Source organism: Scyliorhinus canicula, chromosome 3, assembly GCF_902713615.1.
Source record: "Scyliorhinus canicula chromosome 3, sScyCan1.1, whole genome shotgun sequence".
NCBI classification, from domain to species: domain Eukaryota; kingdom Metazoa; phylum Chordata; class Chondrichthyes; order Carcharhiniformes; family Scyliorhinidae; genus Scyliorhinus; species Scyliorhinus canicula.
The window spans coordinates 33,690,518-33,711,402 of NC_052148.1; the positions used below are offsets into that span (position 1 = coordinate 33,690,518).

A 20,885-nucleotide genomic window follows, 5' to 3' on the forward strand; every position below is an offset into this window, starting at 1 on the left:
ACCAGTGATCATTTTTGTAATTGTTCTCAACTAACAAATTGATTTCTATTTTCAATGCATGTGATCTTGACTTGATCACCTAAATGTCATTATCCACTGGAAGAATGTTGAATAAAAAGTGCGTCTTCATCAGCTTCCTCATGAGAATTTGTTTCATTATACATCACAGCTCTTCGATCCTCATGCAGCTCCTGCTAAGTACAGATATCTAAAAATACAGCAGTCAATTCTGGACAAAATGGCGAAACAATTACAGAGCAACTTTATGATTCCTACGCTCAGGATTTACTGTAAAAGTAGACATTGCCTGCTATTTAAGTAGCATTATTACAGTGTGGCATTGTTTGCTTATTGCTTTGTTACTAGGACTACCCTGTGGTTTACAACTGGTCAAATACAAATGTTCTCCCCTCTGAGAAGGCAAACTCCAAGCCAGCTCTGGAATTGCCATAGGCTGGGGTGGAACCCAGTGTAAACTCTTAACGGGTTTCGAGAAAGTAGTAAGGGCAGTCATTGTCATCAAAGTTATAGTGGCATGATTTTCACTCAAAACCACTTTTCCTTGGTGCAAAGCTGGTAACATAGCCACACCCATGTAAAACCAAACCTCAGCCAAAGCTGAGTTATGTGAAGTGTCGAACACCTTTTGCATGGCCTGAGCACTTGACTCACATGGATCTCTGGATTCTTAACTGTTGAAATTAATGCCAGTGAGGCATCGGTGGGAAAAATGGGCTCTTTTGAACCTTGTGTAAGATACAACTAAATAAACTTTGGTACAAACTAAAGTGCTGAAGATAATCCAACATATTATACAGAGGGAGCACCAAGCATGAACCAGGAATATGTTTGCTGCAGCACTGACAGTCCACTCTTTTGCAACTTAAAGATCAATGATGTACATTTTGAAAAATAAATATGTATTTTACATATGTACAGAGCATATACAGGTCAAACTTTGAATATTAGTTCCCGAATTAAACCAGATAAAAGTGAGTAAATTCGCCAGAGTGCCAGGGGTGCAGCATGGTAGTACAAGTGGCTAGCACTGTGGCTTCACAGCGCCAGGGTCCCAGGTTCGATTACCCGTTGGGTCACTGTCTGTGCGGACTCTGCACGTTCTCCCCATGTCTACGTGGGTTTCCTCCGGGTGCTCTAGTTTCCTCCACAGTCCAAAGACATGCGGGTTAGGTGGGGATTGGCCATGATAAATTGCCCTTACTGACCAAAAAGGTTAGGAGGGGTTATTGGGTTATGGGCATAGGGTGGAAGTGAGGGCTTAAGTGGGTTGGTGCAGACTCGATGGGTCAAATGGCCTCCTTCTGCACTGTATGTTCTATTTTCTATGACCATCGTCTTTGAGGGAAGACCTGACTGGTGGTGATTTAACCTGAGGGTCAAGGTTGAGAAGGCGGGGCCTTCATGAATAACCTCAGCCAGTATGGGGAAATCGAACCCATGCTGTTGGCCTTGCTCTGCATCACAACCAGCTGCCCATCCAACTGAGCTAAACCGACTCCTGGCTAAATCAGGACCAGTGTACGATCAGGCCGGCTCATTTAAAATGTGATTCAGTTAACGGGGAGGGAACAGTAGGAATAAACGGTTCAGTTTTAGGAATACAGGGTGTAACTAATGGGTGTAACAAGGATCACTGAATGGACCTCAGCTATTCTCAATCTATATCAAGTATAATGCATCTAAATTTGTTGGCAAGGCAAAACTAGGTGGAAAGGCAATGTGGAGAACTCAAAGAGGCTGCAAAGCAATATAGACCCCAATATAATTGGGGATCCTTGTACAGGAATCATAAAGTTAAAAGCAATTAAAAAGGCAAATATTATTTGCAATAGTTAGCCTTTATTGCAAGTGGCTGACGTATAAAAGAAGTCTTGCTGCAATTATATCAGACTTCAGTGAAATCATACCTGCAGTAATGTGTACAGTTCTGGTCTCCTGAACCAAGGGTGGCTATATTTGCCCCAGAGGGAATCCACCAAAATTTCACGAGATTGATTCCTGGGATGAGCCGACTGCTCTTTCGGAGAGAACAGGTAGAATTCTTTGGAATGTTGAAGAATTAGGTGATCTCATTGCAACATGCAAAATTCTTTGAGGGCTATACAGGACAGATATTGTGAGGATGCTTCCCCCTGGCATCAGTCTCAATCTAGGGGGTCATATCTCAGTATAAATGTTGGGCCATCTAGGACTAGAAATTGCTTCTTTCAGAGGATTGTGAATCCCTGGAGAATTTTCCACACCGGACAGCCGTGGGTTCGCTGTCATTGAGCATATTCTAGATTGGGATCGACAGATTTGTGGAGATGAAGGGAATCAAGGGGTATGGGGATGATGAGGTAAAGTAGAGTTGGTGTAAAGGTTTGACCATGATCTTATTGAATTATGGAGCAGATGTGAGAGCTGTATGGTATATATCCTATTTTTGAAAAATCAGCATCAAATATTCAGCACAAGCCCTGGACCAAGATTTTGGAATTTTCCCACTGAGGTGACATGGTGCCCTCTGAATCTGCTGACGGTGGATTGGGATGGGCTTTGGCAGTACATCATTGCAAATGCGTGAACCACTGATTGCGAGCACTCAAGTTAGCTCATCCTCCACGGACTGGGACAAATTCTGGGCCTGTATCTCTCCTGTGACCTATCAGCATGGGAACGAAAAGGAAAATTGTATTTTGCTCACTACAACATTCAATTTACCAGCTCTGTGGTAGAGCCTTCATGACTATTCCTGGTGTGGGAGCACTACACTTTCATTGCTTCTTTTCCCATACTTTGGTAGGGAATTAGGTACCAAAAAAAAAAGATTGGGATGTCGTGCAGCTTCAAACTAATTTCTAGTCATAGATCTGCAAATAGTTCTTCACGCCTTGTAAATATAACATGTTCTTATTTAACCTTTATGACCTTATTAAGTTTTGTCAGTTAAGGATTGCTTGCCATCTGCCGATGTATTAAATCACACATTACACAGTGCTGTGAGAAAGTGCAGCAACTGAGAGATTGCATTGTCTAGTTGTACAGGAAATCTTTAGAAGTTGTGAAACTTTAGGATGGATAATGTTTACTTTTACACACATCACAGGCACACATATTTACATTGAACTATACACACACTACTCAATATTTACCAATGAACAAATTAATGGATAATTCATCTTTCAAGTGGACAGTACAACAGAGTGAATTAGCAGTAATTCTGTGAAGGCGGATACAGTGGTACACATTTTTTGATATTACAGGGATTGAGACAATAAGTTATTCCTTTTGTCCCCCTCGTTGGTGACGAAATATTGATGAAGGATGCCAATTATTCAACTGCAGTCCTTCCGTTCTCTGTTATTTCTTCCTGTCCACCTCTTTAATGACAGCACGGGGCATCATAAGCTGAATGACCTCCGTCTATACTCTATGACGTCTATACTGTACGATCCCAGGATTAATCACTTCATTCAAAGTTTGGAGGAATTTGTTTGAAAATTCTATAAGCAACCTTCCTTTATTGCCAAGAATTCCTGAGGTGGGTGAAGGGAAGAAATGAGAAAATGACCAAGACAGCCAGGGGTTAAGGGCTCTTCTCAATTACAACAGGCTTGTGTTGAGTCCCAGGATATAAGATGGTGCCGCAAGGCAATGTGTGAGACACAGATTGATTTCCTGTTCAACAAATCATCAAATATGCCTTCATCTGCAGAATTTGCTCGAGTGTTTCTGCCTTCGGAGGCAACATTGAGACAGATATAGCAGGAATAAAAATGGATTGATGTTTTTCTATATGCATAAATAGAGAGCAAAATTTCAAAGGATATGAGCAAAAGGCAGGATATTAACACGAAATGGAGACCACTATGTGAACTTTTACATTTGGAAAATGTTGGGGCTCATTGTCCCTGGTTGGAGATCTGGAATTGACTTTGCAAGGTTAAGAGAGTAATAGACAAAACTGATCCCAGAAAATTGTTCACAATGGCAGGAACAGAAGTTAGAGACAAGGAACAATGTCAGAGAACTTCTTCCCCACCCAACCAGGCGATACGTTTGTGGAATAATTTCCCAAAGAAGGCTATTGAAGTGAACACTCATTGCAACAGGGTTCAGGAGGCAATTCAATTTTTCACCAAGGAGATAAAGAGAATGGAGGAATTTGGTGAGAAGGCAAGTCGATGGGGATGTTTTGTCGAAATCTGCACCTGAAGTCCTTTTATCTGGGTTTTAAGGGCTTTTCAAACATAAGCAGTTTTTCATCGGAAAAATATAGAAGAAGCTGCAGAGCACACAGGAAACCAAATGGTTACAACCGTAGCGATTGTAAATAAAGAATACAGTGATTTCAGCAAAGTGCACTGTAGCTTGGTACTTCTAACTCAAATCTGTGCTGTCACTCTCAATGTTCCAGTTCTGGGCATTATTTCCATTGAAACATAAAACCTCTATGGCAGGATTCAGAAGAGGGAGATGGAGATACTAATCAATGTGCCATTTCTTTGCAGCATTGTGCTCTGTAATTGGTCGTGTAGATTATGTGATTCCACTGTGCCACCTTCACAGATACTGATGGTTCATACAGGTAGTTTATGCACTTACACACTGCATTGATAAAAGGGGCCATTCACACACAACAATGGAAGATTTACATCACCATGTGTTTGTCTCTTCATTTCCTGATTTGCAAATTCTAGCAGCACGTCACAGGCTGGATCCCTTGTTAACAGAACACAGGAGGATAGGCCGTACAGCATCTTGAGCCCAATTCACCATTCAATTAGATCATGGCTGATCTGTAACATAACATGGCGGCAGCAAATGAGACCATGTGAAGTGAGACACTGTGATGCAACATGGCCAGAAGCCTGCTGTGCATGGCCATCAAAGCTGAGCTTGAGGCCGCAGAGCCATGAGGCATGACTTGCTTTTTTGGCTGCCTGTCTGTTAAGTGGCTCAGGTCGTGAATTCCAGCTCCATCTGAGAGGATGTCCCACCTCTGAGAGCCGTTGGCATATCAGATGGCTGACAGCTCTCCAGTGCCACAAGGACTGCTGGCCACTGATGGAATTGCAGGCAGCCACCGTCACAAAGAACAGCATGGAGGCCAGACCGGAGTGGTTTCATCAGGACCAATCAGGCAGGTCCCAGAGGGGAGTGAGGAGTCATGATCAGGAGGCCGGGGGGGGGGGAGGGGAGCTGACGAAAAGGGGGGAGGGGATTGGGAACAAGTGGGGACGGCAATCACCATTTAGGAAGGGGGCAAAACTCTGTTGGATACTCTGCAAAAGGAGGGTCTCCCTACTTATTCTCAAGCCCATGGGTTACCTGGCAACCTGCCCACATGGCTTAGGCTGCCAGCATGGCTGGTAAAATACCAACAGTGGTGAGAGGTGGGCCTTCAGTGGCATTAATTGGTAACTTTAGGCCTCAATTGGTCTAAACGCAGAAAGGCCCCCCCCCCGATACCTAACCGTCCCCTTGTAAAGTCCGGTGGGGGCAGGTGGGCAACAAACATGGAGTTCCTGCCAGGCCACCCACCCTCACCTGCCGACCCACTCCCAGGGCAGCAAAATTTCCGATCAATGTTTTTGAGCAATTTTGTCAGTCATTGGGACACATGCCTGAAATCCATTATAAAAACAGAAACTGCTGGAGAATTAGACACAGGCTTTTTCCAAGGGTGGAAGTGTCAATTAGAAAGGGGCACAGGTTCAAGGTGAGAGGGGGAAAGTTTAAGGGAGATGTGCGGAGTAAGTTTTTCATGCAGAGAGTGGTGGGTGCCTGGAACGGCGCAGCCAGAGGATGCGGTGGAAGCAGGCACATTATCAACATTTAAGAGGTATCTGTATGGGTACACGAAGAGGGATACGAACCGAGTAAGGGCAGAAGGGTTTTCTTTTCAGTTAGGGCATCATGATCGGCACAGGCTTGGAGGGCCAAAGGGCCTGTTCCTGTGCTCTACTCTACTTTGTTCTTGACAGAGCAGGTCAGGCAGCATCTGTGTAGCCAGAGTCAGAATTAGGGGCTTTTCACAGTAACTTCATTTGAAGCCTACTTGTGACAATAAGCGATTTTCATTTCATTAATGGTCCCACCCCACTCACCCCAGACGCTGAGGAACAGAAACAGACAGGAAATGCAGTATCACTGAAAAAGCTGTTTGGTGGGAGAGGGCGGGTGGTAGTCAGACCTCACCCAGTTTCAAAAAGTAAAGATATGGAGACCAAATTTTGGATTCATTCATACCATAGCAAACATTGTGCTGAAATGAAAATAAAACATAAAGGTGACTGTAAATCTTAACAGACAGATAGGTTTAGACAAAACATGTAAATGGTCCCACTTATACATCAGTAGAAAGTGTAGTCATTTGCACAGATTATATTTCGGTGGATTCTATCCGTTCTAGCCGCGAAGGCGTCCATTGCTTGATTTCGTCAGCTGTGGGAGAATTGGCCTTCGAGCCGATGTCGCCAAGTTTGCTTTCCAGTGCCTGGTTCTTCTGATACATTTCAACATAATTCAACTGCAGCTGCTTCTGATATTTGATGACTTTCTCCTTCTCGTCCTGCCACGTCTGCCTCTCCTCCTCGAAGTGGGCCGCCTGCTGCTCGTGCTGCTGCCGCTCGAGCCTCAGCTCCCCCTGCAGCCGCTCGACCTGCTTCTTCAGGGTCTTCACCGTGTCCTCGTTCTGCCGTTGCATTTTTGCCTCATCGCTCTCGCAGGCCAGCTGGTCCCTCGGTTCCTCCGGCGGTTCCTCACTGCACCAGTTCTGGCGGCCCGCAGCGGCCAGGGCCTGCTTTAACCCTGAAATTTCCACTTCGTTCTGGCCTAGCTTTTCCCTCAAGAGCTGAGCCTCGCTGGTTTTCCTCTGCAGCTCGTTCTCACACACCTCCAACTCGATGCCCTTGGCATTGACGGAATCCTTCAGCGTGAAGACCTGCTCTTCTTTGGCCCTCAGCGCTGTTGTTGCCTCCTTGAGTTGTGTCTTTAATGCCACCATCTCGTTCAGTTTCTGGGCCACGTCGGCTTGTGAATCCTTCATCTGCTGCTTCATTAAGGAGATCTCACCAGCCTTCTGGCACACCTGAGACAAACACAGAAGAGTGTGAGAAAAACGGTCTGGCAACACCTCCATTTAAAAATTCTCATCCCTGCTTTCAAATGCCTCCGAGGCCTCGCCCTCCCCCATTTCTACAATCTCCTCCAGGCTTGCAATCCTCAATCCTGCATTCAACTAACCCTCAGTTTTAAATCTCTCCACCATAGACCTTCAGCGGCCTGGACTTCCTTTCCAAAACCTCTCTGCCTCTCTTCGGCAATGTTGTTCCTTAAAACTTTAACCGAGGTTTTAGTCATGTGCTCGGACATCTACTCATGCGGCCACGCGTGGACCCGGCCTGCCAAATTGTGCCCCCCTTTGGCCGGCTCGCGAGCCCCGGAACAACCCCAACCAGTGCCCCCAGCCCCTGACAAAGTGCCCCCTGCCCCCGGATCGGCCCTCCCCTGACTGTGGCGGCGCTGGACTGAGTCCACAGCCGCTACGTTGACTTCCCAACAGGTAAGACCATGAGAGACTCACGCCGTCGGGAACTCTGCCGGTCGGGGGCGGAGCATCGGGGGGCGGGGCCTCAGGCAACATCTTAGAGTACGCCGCTTTGAAGGGAGTGCCGCATCATGAAAGCTGAGCCGCCCCTGATTTCGGTGAAAACGGATATTCTCCGGCCAATCGCCGAACGCGATTTTGGCGTTGGCGTCCGGAGAATCCCGCCCTATGTCTATGAGGTTGTATTTGCAAATTAAGAAAGTATCCCTTTAACTCTAAATATTTGTGTTTTGATGACGATGCAGGCAAGCCATCTCCAAAGACGGAATGGCAGAGAGCACGTTTTTCTTAAACACAGGGAGTTGGTACAGTCGGGAACACACTTCGCAGAAGGATGGTGGAAGCAGATTCTAACTTTCAAAAAGGGAATTGGATAAATACTGGAAAAGGAAACATTTCCGGGGCTGGAGCCAGGTGAGTGGGATGAATTGGATCGCTCTTTCTAAGAGCTCATCAGCTGTAAGATTCTATGATCCACAATGAAAACAGACATTAAGTAAAATGGTAGTGGTTTGAAATGATTCTTCACACCTTGGAGTGAAATGCAAATGATGTCAATGCGCTGACTTACTATCATGGAGTTTGTTGGGCGCGATTCTCCGCTGCCCACGACGGGTCGGAGAATAGCGGGAGGCCCTTTCCGACATTTTTCCCGACCTCCCGCTATTCTCCCCCCCCCCCCCCCCCCTCGGCCGCCCCACGACACGAATCGTTGCTTACCAGCAAACCATTTGGAAGATATCCCGAGATGCATCAATGGTATCCCTATTAACTGGTGTAAACATAATGGGTGCGATTCTCCACAAATGCGGAGAGTCGTAAAGGCTGCCATGAAACTGGCTGTGTTTCACGGCAGCCTCCGCGCCCCCTCCTGGGACCCGATTCTCCCCCCCCCCGGGCGGGGCTAGCAGCGCGGCCCCGCGAACCGCGAAGCGACCGTCGCTAAGCCCGCGCGCCAAGCGCCACGGCAGCTGACGCGCACGATGACGTCAGCCGCGCATGCGCGGATTGGACAGCTCCAACCCGCGCATGCGCGGATGACGTCATCATGCATATGCGTCAAACCCGCGCATGCGCGGGCCGTCATGCCCCTCAGCCGCCCCGCGGACTGATCCTGCGGGGCGGCGGAGGAACAAAGAGTGCGCGGGTATCGGACCCGCTGCACCGATCGCGGGCCCATGCCACCCTTGGCACGGCCGTGGTGCGGCCGTGCCAATCGGTGCCATGGTTGTCTGGAACGGCACTTTGCAGCCGTTTTCACGAACGGTGAGAGCAGGTGTGTTTGCGTTCGTGAAAACGGCCGTAAAGGCCTGGGAACTCGGCCCATCGGCCTGGGGAGAATCGCTGTTCGGCGTAAAAAATGGCGAGCAGCGATTCGTGTCGTGGGGCAGCCGTGGGGGGGGGGGGGGGAGAATAGCGGGAGGTCGGGAAAAATGTTGAGAAGGCCCTCCCGCTATTCTCCGACCCGTCGTGGGCAGCGGGGAATCGCGCCCATCAAACTCCATGGAAGCTGACCCTCACATTCCCAGGAATTGCTAGAAGCCTGACTTATATCTTTAATACACAGAAGGTTGTCAAATAATTCTGCTGCTCTTATTAATATTGGCCTGTTTACATGACAAGGGGAAGGTACAGAAGGCCATTCAGCCCCTCTTCCCTGCTCCGCCATTCTGTAACTCCATTCACTTGCTTTGGTCCCATGACCTTTTATATCCTGGGCGGGATTCTCCGCGCGCCGCTTGCTGGTGGCGGGATTCTCTCTTCCCGCCGCTTGACAATTGCATTTCCCATTGAAGACAACCCAGGCTGCCGGGAAACCCACGGGTGGAGGGAGGTGCACTGCCAGCAGGAATATAGGGCAGAATTCTCCGACCCCCCGCCGGGCCAGAGAAGTGGCGCTGCGCAAATCGAGCCATGCCGCCCCGACGCCGGGATGCAATTCTCCGCAGCGCGGAGAATCGGTGCCGGCGTGGTCGGCGCAGTGCAGGTCGGGGTATGCGCTGACTCTCCGACCTTAATGGGCTGAGCGGCCGTCAACAAAAAGCCAAGTCCCGCCGGCGCCGTTCTAACATCCGCTGAGCCGGCGGGACCTCGGCGTTAAAGGGTCCGGGGGTGGCCTGTTTGGGGGGGGGGGGGGGGGGGGCTCCGTTGAGGCCTGGCCTGCAATTGGGGCCCACCGATCGGCGGGCAGGTCTCTCTGCCCCCCGGCCTCCTTTCCCCCACGCCGGCCCCTGTAGCCCTGCACCATTTTGCGTCGTGGCCACTACGGGGAAGGCCACTGCGCATGTGCTAGTTGGCGCCGGCCCAACTGTGCATGCGCGGACCCTGTGGTGCCGGGTTCAGGCCGGGATCGGCAGCTGGAGCAGCATAGGCCGCTCCAGCACCTTGCTAGCCCCCTGTGGGCCGCAAAATGGGGTCCTGGAACGCGCTCCGACGCCGGAGTAAATCACTCCCGTTTTTACTCCGGCGTCGGCACTTAGCCGCCCGTTGGGAGAATCCCTCCCATAGAATCCCAAGAGTATTCTTGGCTGGAGATCTCCGGCCCTTGTCTACCAAAAATCTATCAATAAAAAACATATTTATCGAGCGGCACAGCAGTTAATTTTCACACAAGCACATATGAACTGCAAGTTGATCATGACCAAATAATTTGTTTTGTGATGTTGATTGAGGGATAAATATTGGTCAGGGCAGTGGAATAACTCTTTGAGACGTGTCCTCGACCAGAGATATTAACTGTTTCTCTCTGGACTGATGCTGTCAGACCTGCTCCGTATCTCCAGCACTTTCTGATCTCATCTCTGATTTCCAGCATGTGCAGTATTTCACATTTGTATGGAGAGTGTATACGGTGTTAATCCTAAAGCATCACTACTGTCTGGGGGCAGGTTGGATGGGTCAGAGGGACAAAAGGTCGGGAGGAGAAAAGAACCGTGGGCAGTTGCCGCATTGAGTGGCAGGACAGGGTGGAAAAGTGGTCAAGAAGGTATACAGGATACTTGAATAAAAGCAAAATAGTGTGGAAATTTTGGAAATTTGAAAGAGAAACAGAAAGTGCTGGGAGCACTCAGCAGCTCTGGCAGCATCTGTGGAGAAGGAAACAAAGTTGACAATTGGAGGTGAATATGACTTTCTTCTCTGCCTCCAGCAGTAGGTGCTATACCCAATTTGCATAGAAATCAGTAGAGGGCTCAGCGGAACCAAGGGGCCGAATTTCCATTTCAACAGACCAAGCATTGCACTTAAAAAATAGGACACATGATATTCCATGGTTATGAGTAACTCAACAAAACATGAGGTGTGATTGAAGCTGAACGCTTATTCAAAATAGCTGACAGTAGATAATAATGATAAAGTCACATGTCAGGTCTAAAATCTTGCTCAACAGGAAAAGTTCTGCTTCAGTTAAAGTTATTTTCTTATTCTACTCTGACACAGCTACATATAGTATTCCACAGTGAACTATTCTTGCCGACTACCTATTTGTCACAGTGATGAATGCAGGAATTTCAGATGTAAAGGTAAAGTCACGATAGTTGCAGATGACCATAGGCTGCTCACTCCTTTGAGGGGGGAGAGCTGACTGGGGGTGATTTAACTTTTTTAAAAATGTGTTCACGGGATGTGGGTGTTGCTGGCTGGGCCAGCATTTATTGCCCATTCCTGAAGGCATTTAAGAGTCAACCACATTGCTGAGGATCTGGTGTCACATGTAGGCCAGACCAGGAAAGGACGACAGATTTCCTTCCCTAAAGGACATTGGTGAACCAGATGGATTTTTACGACAATGGACAATGGTTTCATTGTCATCAACTTAATTCCGGATTTTTATTAAATTCAAATTTTACCATTTGCCATGGTGGGATTTGAACCTTGGTCCCCACAGCATCATTACCCAGTGTCCCTGGATTACTAGCCCAGTGGCAATATCTCCAAGCCAGTGTCTCCCCAACCTGATGATCGCTACACCTCAGGCGAGGGGCAAGGTTGAGAAGATGGGGCCTTCATAAATAACCTCAGGTGGTAATTGAACCCACAGTACTGGCCTTGTTCTGCATCACAAGCCAGTTGTCTAGCCAACTGAGCTAAACCGGCACCCATTTTAGATGTAAGGTTGTAAGGGTTGCAGGAAAGGTTCAAATTTCCAGGGTGAGTGTGTATGTGACTGCTACAGTCATATATTAAAATACATCCTAGATTGAAGGCAAGTATATTTTGGGAGCCAGCGGTGCAATTAAACTATCATATAATGCTTGGGCTAATTAAATTTTGTTTGGATTAAGGGGATTCCCTGTGGAGTTAGTTAGATTTCAGTTTAGTAAAGGCTCCTTAGGTGGAGCCAAGACATTTTGCAGAAAGCATTTCAGCTGAGGGCTGAATTACACTGTGACCTGACATTCAGTAGTTTGCTCTCACTGCAGTTCAGTTAAAAAGAGATTCACAGTCTTAAAGCAGTGCAGACTTGCCCGAGAACAAGGAGAACTAAAAAAGCTGAAACAGCTTCTGAAAACATACAGCCAATGTTCCTGTATGGTTCTGACAGGAGTCAGATCTTGTCTTTTAAAGCAGTGTCAAAAGACCCCTCTTTCTCAAAGAACATCTCTGTAAAGCAGGTATTCCTGTGGGCTAATGGATTAACAGTGGATTGAGAGCAGAGATGGTTTTTTTTCTTTTTGTTTGAGTGGGAATAAAGATAGCAGTTAAGGGTGCTGTATTCACTGTGTTGAGTGGTATTGTTTGAGGGGTAATTGCAAGCTATTTTTCTAATGTGATGTCAAAGATAATTTAATACTGTGTTAGTAATAAAGTTTATTGTACGATATCCCTATTTCGCCCTGAGATCGCTCCTGGTGGGAGGTATCCTTTCCACATAAGCATACAAAATTAACATAAAATATTGAGGTTTCTGCCCAGTATCTTAGCCACTGTTGGGAGCTGGTCTGAGATCATAATAAATGGGAGGTTATCCATTTTGGTGGAAAGAATAGAAAGGAAAATTATGTAAATGGAAAGCAGACTTAAGATGCGCCTGGGCAGAGGGATCTGGGTGTCTTTGTTCATGATTCGCAGAAAGTTGGTACGCAGGTACAGCATGGAATTAAAAAGGCAAATGGAACATTAGTGTTTATTGCAAAAGGACAGGAGTATCAAAGTAGAGAAGTGTTGGTGAGACCACATTGGAAGTATTGTGTCCAGTTTTGGTCTCTTTATTTCAGGACAGATGTGGTGGCATTGGAGGCTGTTCAGAGGAGGTTTACCAGATTGATTCCAGGGATGAAAGGCTTGACGTATGAGGAGAGATACTGCAAAGGTTATGAGCCCTGACAATATTGCAGCAATAATACTGAAGACTTGTGCTCCTTAACTTGCCGCACCCCTGGCCAAGCTGTTCCAGTACAGCTACAACACTGGCATCTCCCGGCAATGTGAAAAATTATCCATGTGTGTCCCGTGCAGAAGAAACAGGATAATTCTAACCCAGCTAATTACACCCTATCAGTCTACTCTCCATTGTCAGCAATGTGATGGAAGTAATCATCAACAGTGCTATCAAGCGGCACTTACTCAGCAATAACCTGCTCACGGATGTTCAGTTTAGGTTCCACGAGGGTCACTCAGTTCCTGACCTCAAACATGGACAAAAGAGCTGAATGCCAGAGGTGAGGTTAGAGTGCCTGCCCTTGACATTGAAGGACAAAGGCAGCAAATACCTGTCAATACCACCACCTGGAGGTTCCCCTCCAAGTCACTCACCACCCTGACTTGAAAATATATCGCTGTTCCTTCACTGTCGTTAGGGCAACATCCTGGAACACCCTCCCTAACAACACAATGGATGTACCTACTGTCATGTGAGAGAACCCTAAAGAATTGGGTGTTTATCAAATAGCTGTAGTGGATGTGCCTTTAAGAAATGGGTGTTTATCGAATAGCTTCAGTGATGTCAGAGAGTGGGTGGAGCTGGGCTGTCTGCTTTTACTTCACTTTGGGTTGTCTGCTACAAGGTGTGTTTTAGTTTCATTTTGCAGACTTGGAGTTGCATCCAGCAAGACAAGGTGTGATTCTGATTTCTTTCTTTATGAATGGAATGTCTTTAGATCACTTGCTAATTTAACAGTGGTACATGCTCTCAGGAGAGAATTTAAACCTGATCTCTGTGTTAAAAAGGATATTTTGTCTTATGGATATTGTAAAGAAAGATTAAGAGTTACTTATAGAGTACTGTATTCTTTGTGGGGATGTTTGGTGTTGATAGTTCTTACTGTGGGTTTATAAATTGTTAACTGGTTTCCTAAATAAACATTGTTTTAATTTAAAAGTACTTTAAAGCTCTGTTGCACCACACCTGTAAAGTAGGCCCAGGTGCTCCCCATAACCAAAATCTATTTAAAGTTGTGGGACAGGTGAACTCCATGATACACTTTGGGGTTCTCTAAACCCTGGGCCATAAACTACACCTCAAGAACTGCAGCGTTCAAGAAGTCAACTCACCACCACCTTCTGAAGGGCAACTACGATGGGCAATAAATGATGGCTGAACCAGTGACGCCCACATCTTGTACATGAACTTTTTAAAAAGATTGAACAGTTTGAGCTTATACTTGCTAGAGTTTAGAAGGATGAGAGAGGATCCAATCGAGGTGTATAAGATACTAAATAGGATTGATAAAGTAAACGTAGATCAAAAGTTCCCCCTTGTGGGGCAATCTAGACACCATCACGGATATAGGTTGAGAGGTTGTAGATTTAGAACTGAGATGAGGATGAATTACATCTCGCAGAAGGTGGTGAATTTGTGGAACTCGCTGCCCCATACTGTGGTGGAATCTGAGTAATTAAATGGTTCCAAGAAGGAGATAGATACATTTCTGACAAAAACGGGTCAAAGGGGCAGCACGGTGGCACAGTGAGTTAGCCCTGTTGCCTCACGGTGCCGAGGTCCCAGGTTCGATCCCGGCTTTGGGTCACTATCTGTATAGAGTTTGCACATTCTCCCCGTGTTTGCGTGGGTTCGCCCCCACAACACAAAGATGTGCAGATTAGGTGGATTGTCCACACTAAATTGCCCCTTAATTGAAAAGAATGAATTGGGTACTCAAAACTTTTTTAAAAAACAGGTTAAAGGGATATGGGCAACAGGTGCGGAGGTGGATTTGAGACCAGGAAGAGATCAGATTGAATGGCGTAGCAGGTTCAAAGGGCTGAATTGCCTACTTCTGCTCCTGATTCCTATGTTCCAAAATATGACCTGCATTCTGCCTCTTGGCAACATTATCCAAAAGCACAGCATTAGTTTTCATGTGTGTGTTATCAAACCAGCTGTAACCTCACCACCACCTCCCTCGACCCCTCCACTTTTGCTAAATTATCAGACTGCTTACCCAGCATCCAAAACTGGATGAGCAGAAATTTCCTCTCGACTGATTCCATTGTTTCTGGTCTCCTCTCCGAACTCCGTTTGCAAAAAAAAAAAACTGACTCCATGTCACTCCCTGGCAACGTCTTTACACAACTATTCTGTTTGCAATTGTGGTCTCACATTTGATCCCGAGCTGAACTTCTGACCATACAATTGCGCCACCACTAAGATTGTCCATTTCCACTCTATAACATCACCCAACCTCACACCCCCATCTCAGCACATCTGAGGCTAAAATCTTCATGTCTGTCCATGCTACCTCAAGGCTTTATTATTCTAATGTGCTTCATTCTGGGCCCTCACATTTTACCCTTCGGAAACTTGAAGTCGTCAAAAACTTTGCTGCTCATGTCTTAACTCAAACTCCTGCCACAAAGTCCTGGGGCTGAGGTGACTGGCCTCCAATGACCACAACCATTCTTTGTGCTTATCATGGCTCCAATCAGTGGAGAGCTCCCACCACTTGACATCAAGGGTGGTTGCTCTCCGTCACCCCCGAAATTAACCTCTTTAGTCCACGTTTAGACCAAGGCTGAAATGAGATGAGGAGCTGAGTGGCTGTGGCAAATCTCAATCTGAGGGTCAGTGACTAGGTTTTTCAGAGTCTTCGAGTCTTACAACACCGAAAAGGTCCTTCGGTCCATCGAGTCTTTACCGACAATAACTACCCCACATCTCGCGCTAATCCCACTTACCATCACTTGTCCCATATCTTTGAATGTGATGGTGTTTCAAGTGCCCATCCAAGTGCTTGTTAAAGGTTGTGAGGTTTCCAGCCTCCACTACCTTCCCAGGTTGTGTATTATTGCTGAATAAGTGTCATTTGAAGTGTCAAGCTGACAGTACGTTGCAGCATTTTGCTGATGATCAAGAGGAAACTGTGACATGTTAATTGGGTGGATTGGATTTATCCATCCTGTTGTGGGCAGGGCATAGTTTGTCAATTTTCTACATTGCCAGAGAAATGCTAGTGTTGTAGCTGTAGTGGAACAGCTTGGCTAGTGGCACAGCTAGTTCTGGAACATATGAATTCAATCTTACTGCTAGAATGTTGGCAGGGCAAGTAGCCTTTGCAGTATCCAGTACCTTCAGATGTCTCCTGCCATTATGTGTGGCATAAATCAAATTATCTGAAGACTGGTATCTGTGATGAGTAGAGCTGGGAGCAAAAAACGGCGAGACTGAGAGAGGAGCAGGAGGATAAAAGGGCGAGACCGAGAGTGGAGCAGGAGGATAAAAGGGCGAGACTGAGAGAGGAGCCAGGAGGATAAAAGGGTGAGGCTGAGCGGAGCTGGGGGATAAAAGGGCGAGACTGAGAGAGGAGCTGGGGGATAAAAGGGCGAGACTGAGAGAGGAGCAGGAGGATAAAAGGGCGAGACTGAGAGAGGAGCCAGGAGGATAAAAGGGCGAGACTGAGAGAGGAGCTGGGGGATAAAAGGGCGAGACTGAGAGAGGAGCCAGGAGGATAAAAGGGCGAGACTGAGAGAGGAGCTGGGGGATAAAAGGGCGAGACTGAGAGAGGAGCCAGGAGGATAAAAGGGCGAGACTGAGAGAGGAGCCGGGGGATAAAAGGGCGAGACTGAGAGAGGAGCCAGGAGGATAAAAGGGCGAGACTGAGAGAGGAGCCGGGGATAAAAGGGCGAGACTGAGAGAGGAGCCGGGGGATAAAAGGGCGAGACTGAGAGAGGAGCCGGGGGATTAAGGGCGAGACTGAGAGAGGAGCCACGGATAAAAGGGCGAGACTGAGAGAGGAGCCAGGAGGATAAAAGGGTGAGACTGAGAGAGGAGCCGGGGATAAAAGGGCGAGACTGAGAGAGGAGCCGGGGATAAAAGGGCGAGACTGAGAGAGGAGCCGGGGGATAAAAGGGTGAGACTGAGAGAGGAGCAGGAGGATAAAAGGGCGAGACTGAGAGAGGAGCCGGGGATAAAAGGGCGAGACTGAGAGAGGAGCCAGGAGGATAAAAGGGCGAGACCGAGAGTGGAGCAGGAGGATAAAAGGGCGAGACTGAGAGAGGAGCCAGGAGGATAAAAGGGTGAGGCTGAGCGGAGCTGGGGGATAAAAGGGCGAGACTGAGAGAGGAGCTGGGGGATAAAAGGGCGAGACTGAGAAAGGAGCAGGAGGATAAAAGGGCGAGACTGAGAGAGGAGCCAGGAGGATAAAAGGGTGAGAATGAGAGAGGAGCCGGGGGAAAAAAGGGCGAGACTGAGAGAGGAGCCGGGGGATAAAAGGGTGAGACTGAGAGAGGAGCCGGGGGATAAAAGGGCGAGACTGAGAGAGGAGCCGGGGGATAAAAGGGCGAGACTGAGAGAGGAGCCGGGGGATAAAAGGGCGAGACTGAGAGAGGAGCCAGGAGGATAAAAGGGCGAGACTGAGAGAGGAGCCGGGGATAAAAGGGCGAGACTGAGAGAGGAGCCGGGGGATAAAAGGGCGAGACTGAGAGAGGAGCCGGGGATTAAAGGGCGAGACTGAGAGAGGAGCCACGGATAAAAGGGCGAGACTGAGAGAGGAGCCAGGAGGATAAAAGGGTGAGACTGAGAGAGGAGCCGGGGATAAAAGGGCGAGACTGAGAGAGGAGCCGGGGATAAAAGGGCGAGACTGAGAGAGGAGCCGGGGGATAAAAGGGCGAGACTGAGAGAGGAGCAGGAGGATAAAAGGGCGAGACTGAGAGAGGAGCCGGGGATAAAAGGGCGAGACTGAGAGAGGAGCCGGGGGATTAAAGGGCGAGACTGAGAGAGGAGCCACGGATAAAAGGGCGAGACTGAGAGAGGAGCCAGGAGGATAAAAGGGTGAGACTGAGAGAGGAGCCGGGGATAAAAGGGCGAGACTCAGAGAGGAGCCGGGGATAAAAGGGCGAGACTGAGAGAGGAGCCGGGGGATAAAAGGGCGAGACTGAGAGAGGAGCAGGAGGATAAAAGGGCGAGACTGAGAGAGGAGCCGGGGATAAAAGGGCGAGACTGAGAGAGGAGCCAGGAGGATAAAAGGGCGAGACTGAGAGAGGAGCTGGGGGATAAAAGGGCGAGACTGAGAGAGGAGCAGGAGGATAAAAGGGCGAGACTGAGAGAGGAGCCGGGGATAAAAGGGCGAGACTGAGAGAGGAGCCAGGAGGATAAAAGGGTGAGACTGAGAGAGGAGCCGGGGATAAAAGGGCGAGACTGAGAGAGGAGCCGGGGATAAAAGGGCGAGACTGAGAGAGGAGCCGGGGGATAAAAGGGCGAGACTGAGAGAGGAGCCGGGGGATTAAAGGGCGAGACTGAGAGAGGAGTCGGGGATAAAAGGGCGAGACTGAGAGAGGAGCAGGAGGATAAAAGGGCGAGACCGAGAGTGGAGCAGGAGGATAAAAGGGCGAGACTGAGAGAGGAGCCAGGAGGATAAAAGGGTGAGGCTGAGCGGAGCTGGGGGATAAAAGGGCGAGACTGAGAGAGGAGCTGGGGGATAAAAGGGCGAGACTGAGAGAGGAGCAGGAGGATAAAAGGGCGAGACTGAGAGAGGAGCCAGGAGGATAAAAGGGTGAGAATGAGAGAGGAGCCGGGGGAAAAAAGGGCGAGACTGAGAGAGGAGCCGGGGGATAAAAGGGTGAGACTGAGAGAGGAGCCGGGGGATAAAAGGGCGAGACTGAGAGAGGAGCCGGGGGATAAAAGGGCGAGACTGAGAGAGGAGCCAGGAGGATAAAAGGGCGAGACTGAGAGAGGAGCCGGGGATAAAAGGGCGAGACTGAGAGAGGAGCCGGGGGATAAAAGGGCGAGACTGAGAGAGGAGCCGGGGATTAAAGGGCGAGACTGAGAGAGGAGCCACGGATAAAAGGGCGAGACTGAGAGAGGAGCCAGGAGGATAAAAGGGTGAGACTGAGAGAGGAGCCGGGGATAAAAGGGCGAGACTGAGAGAGGAGCCGGGGATAAAAGGGCGAGACTGAGAGAGGAGCCGGGGGATAAAAGGGCGAGACTGAGAGAGGAGCAGGAGGATAAAAGGGCGAGACTGAGAGAGGAGCCGGGGATAAAAGGGCGAGACTGAGAGAGGAGCCAGGAGGATAAAAGGGCGAGACTGAGAGAGGAGCTGGGGGATAAAAGGGCGAGACTGAGAGAGGAGCAGGAGGATAAAAGGGCGAGACTGAGAGAGGAGCCGGGGATAAAAGGGCGAGACTGAGAGAGGAGCCAGGAGGATAAAAGGGTGAGACTGAGAGAGGAACCGGGGATAAAAGGGCGAGACTGAGAGAGGAGCCGGGGATAAAAGGGCGAGACTGAGAGAGGAGCCGGGGATAAAAGGGCGAGACTGAGAGAGGAGCCGGGGATAAAAGGGCGAGACTGAGAGAGGAGCCGGGGGATAAAAGGGCGAGACTGAGAGAGGAGTCGGGGATAAAAGGGCGAGACTGTGAGAGGAGCCGAGGGGATAAAAGGGTGAGACTGAGGGCGGGGCCAGGGATATAAAAGGGCGAGACTGAGAGAGGAGCCGAGGATAAAAGGGCGAGACTGAGAGAGGAGCAGGAGGATAAAAGGGCAAGACTGAGAGAGGAGCCGGGGATAAAAGGGCGAGACTGAGAGATGAGCCGGGGATAAAAGGGCGAGACTGAGAGATGAGCCGGGGATAAAAGGGTGAGACTGAGAGATGAGCCGAGGATAAAAGGGCGAGACTGAGAGAGGAGTCGAGGATGAAAGGGCGAGACTGGGAGAGGAGCCGGGGATAAAAGGGTGAGACTGAGAGAGGAGCCGGGGATAAAAGGGTGAGACTGAGAGATGAGCCAGGAGGATAAAAGGGCGAGACTGAGAGAGGAGCCGGGGATAAAAGGGTGAGACTGAGAGAGGAGCCGGGGATAAAAGGGTGAGACTGAGAGATGAGCCAGGAGGATAAAAGGGCGAGACTGAGAGAGGAGCCGGGGATAAAAGGGTGAGACTGAGAGAGGAGCCGGGGGATAAAAGGGTGAGACTGAGAGAGGAGCCGGGGGATAAAAGGGTGAGACTGATCGGAGCCGGGGGATAAAACCGAGAGACTGAAAGAGGAGCCGGGGGATAAGAGGGCGAGACTGAGAGAGGAGCAGGAGGATAAAAGGGCGAGACTGAGAGAGGAGCAGGAGGATAAAAGGGCGAGACTGAGAGCGGAGCCGGGGGATAAAAGGGCGAGACTGAGAGAGGAGCCGGGGATAAAAGGGCGAGACTGAGAGCGGAGCCGGGGGATAAAAGGGCGAGACTGAGAGAGGAGCAGGAGGATAAAAGGGCGAGACTGAGAGCGGAGCCGGGGGATAAAAGGGCGAGACTGAGAGAGGAGCCGGGGATATAAAAGGGCGAGACTGAGAGCGGGGCCGGGGGATAAAAGGGCGAGACTGAGAGAGGAGCCGGGGATAAAAGGGCGAGACTGAGAGAGGAGCCGGGGATAAAAGGGCGAGACTGAGAGAGGAGCAGGAGGATAAAAGGGCGAGACTGAGAGAGGAGCCGGGGATAAAAGGGCGAGACTGAGAGAGGAGCCGGGGGATAAAAGGGCGAGACTGAGAGAGGAGCCGGGGGATAAAAGGGCGAGACTGAGAGAGGAGCCGGGGGATAAAAGGGTGAGACTGAGAGAGGAGCAGGAGGATAAAAGGGCGAGACTGAGAGAGGAGCCGGGGATAAAAGGGCGAGACTGAGAGAGGAGCCAGGAGGATAAAAGGGCGAGACCGAGAGTGGAGCAGGAGGATAAAAGGGCGAGACTGAGAGAGGAGCCAGGAGGATAAAAGGGTGAGGCTGAGCGGAGCTGGGGGATAAAAGGGCGAGACTGAGAGAGGAGCTGGGGGATAAAAGGGCGAGACTGAGAAAGGAGCAGGAGGATAAAAGGGCGAGACTGAGAGAGGAGCCAGGAGGATAAAAGGGTGAGAATGAGAGAGGAGC

At 49.1% G+C, this 20,885-nt stretch overlaps 1 protein-coding gene across 5 annotated transcripts in view; it reads right to left on the minus strand.

The window, feature by feature from the left end:
* Positions 1-1,840: 1,840 nt before the first annotated feature.
* The window catches only part of LOC119963895 (leucine zipper putative tumor suppressor 3-like), a 293,965-nt gene continuing 274,920 nt past the window's right edge, over positions 1,841-20,885 (minus strand). For all 5 annotated transcript variants that reach the window (XM_038793275.1, XM_038793273.1, XM_038793277.1 and 2 more), the window contains one exon: positions 1,841-7,096. In XM_038793275.1, coding sequence (XP_038649203.1) covers positions 6,389-7,096 — 708 coding nt within the window. In that variant the 3' untranslated portion in view covers positions 1,841-6,388. The remainder of the gene's footprint in view (positions 7,097-20,885) is intronic.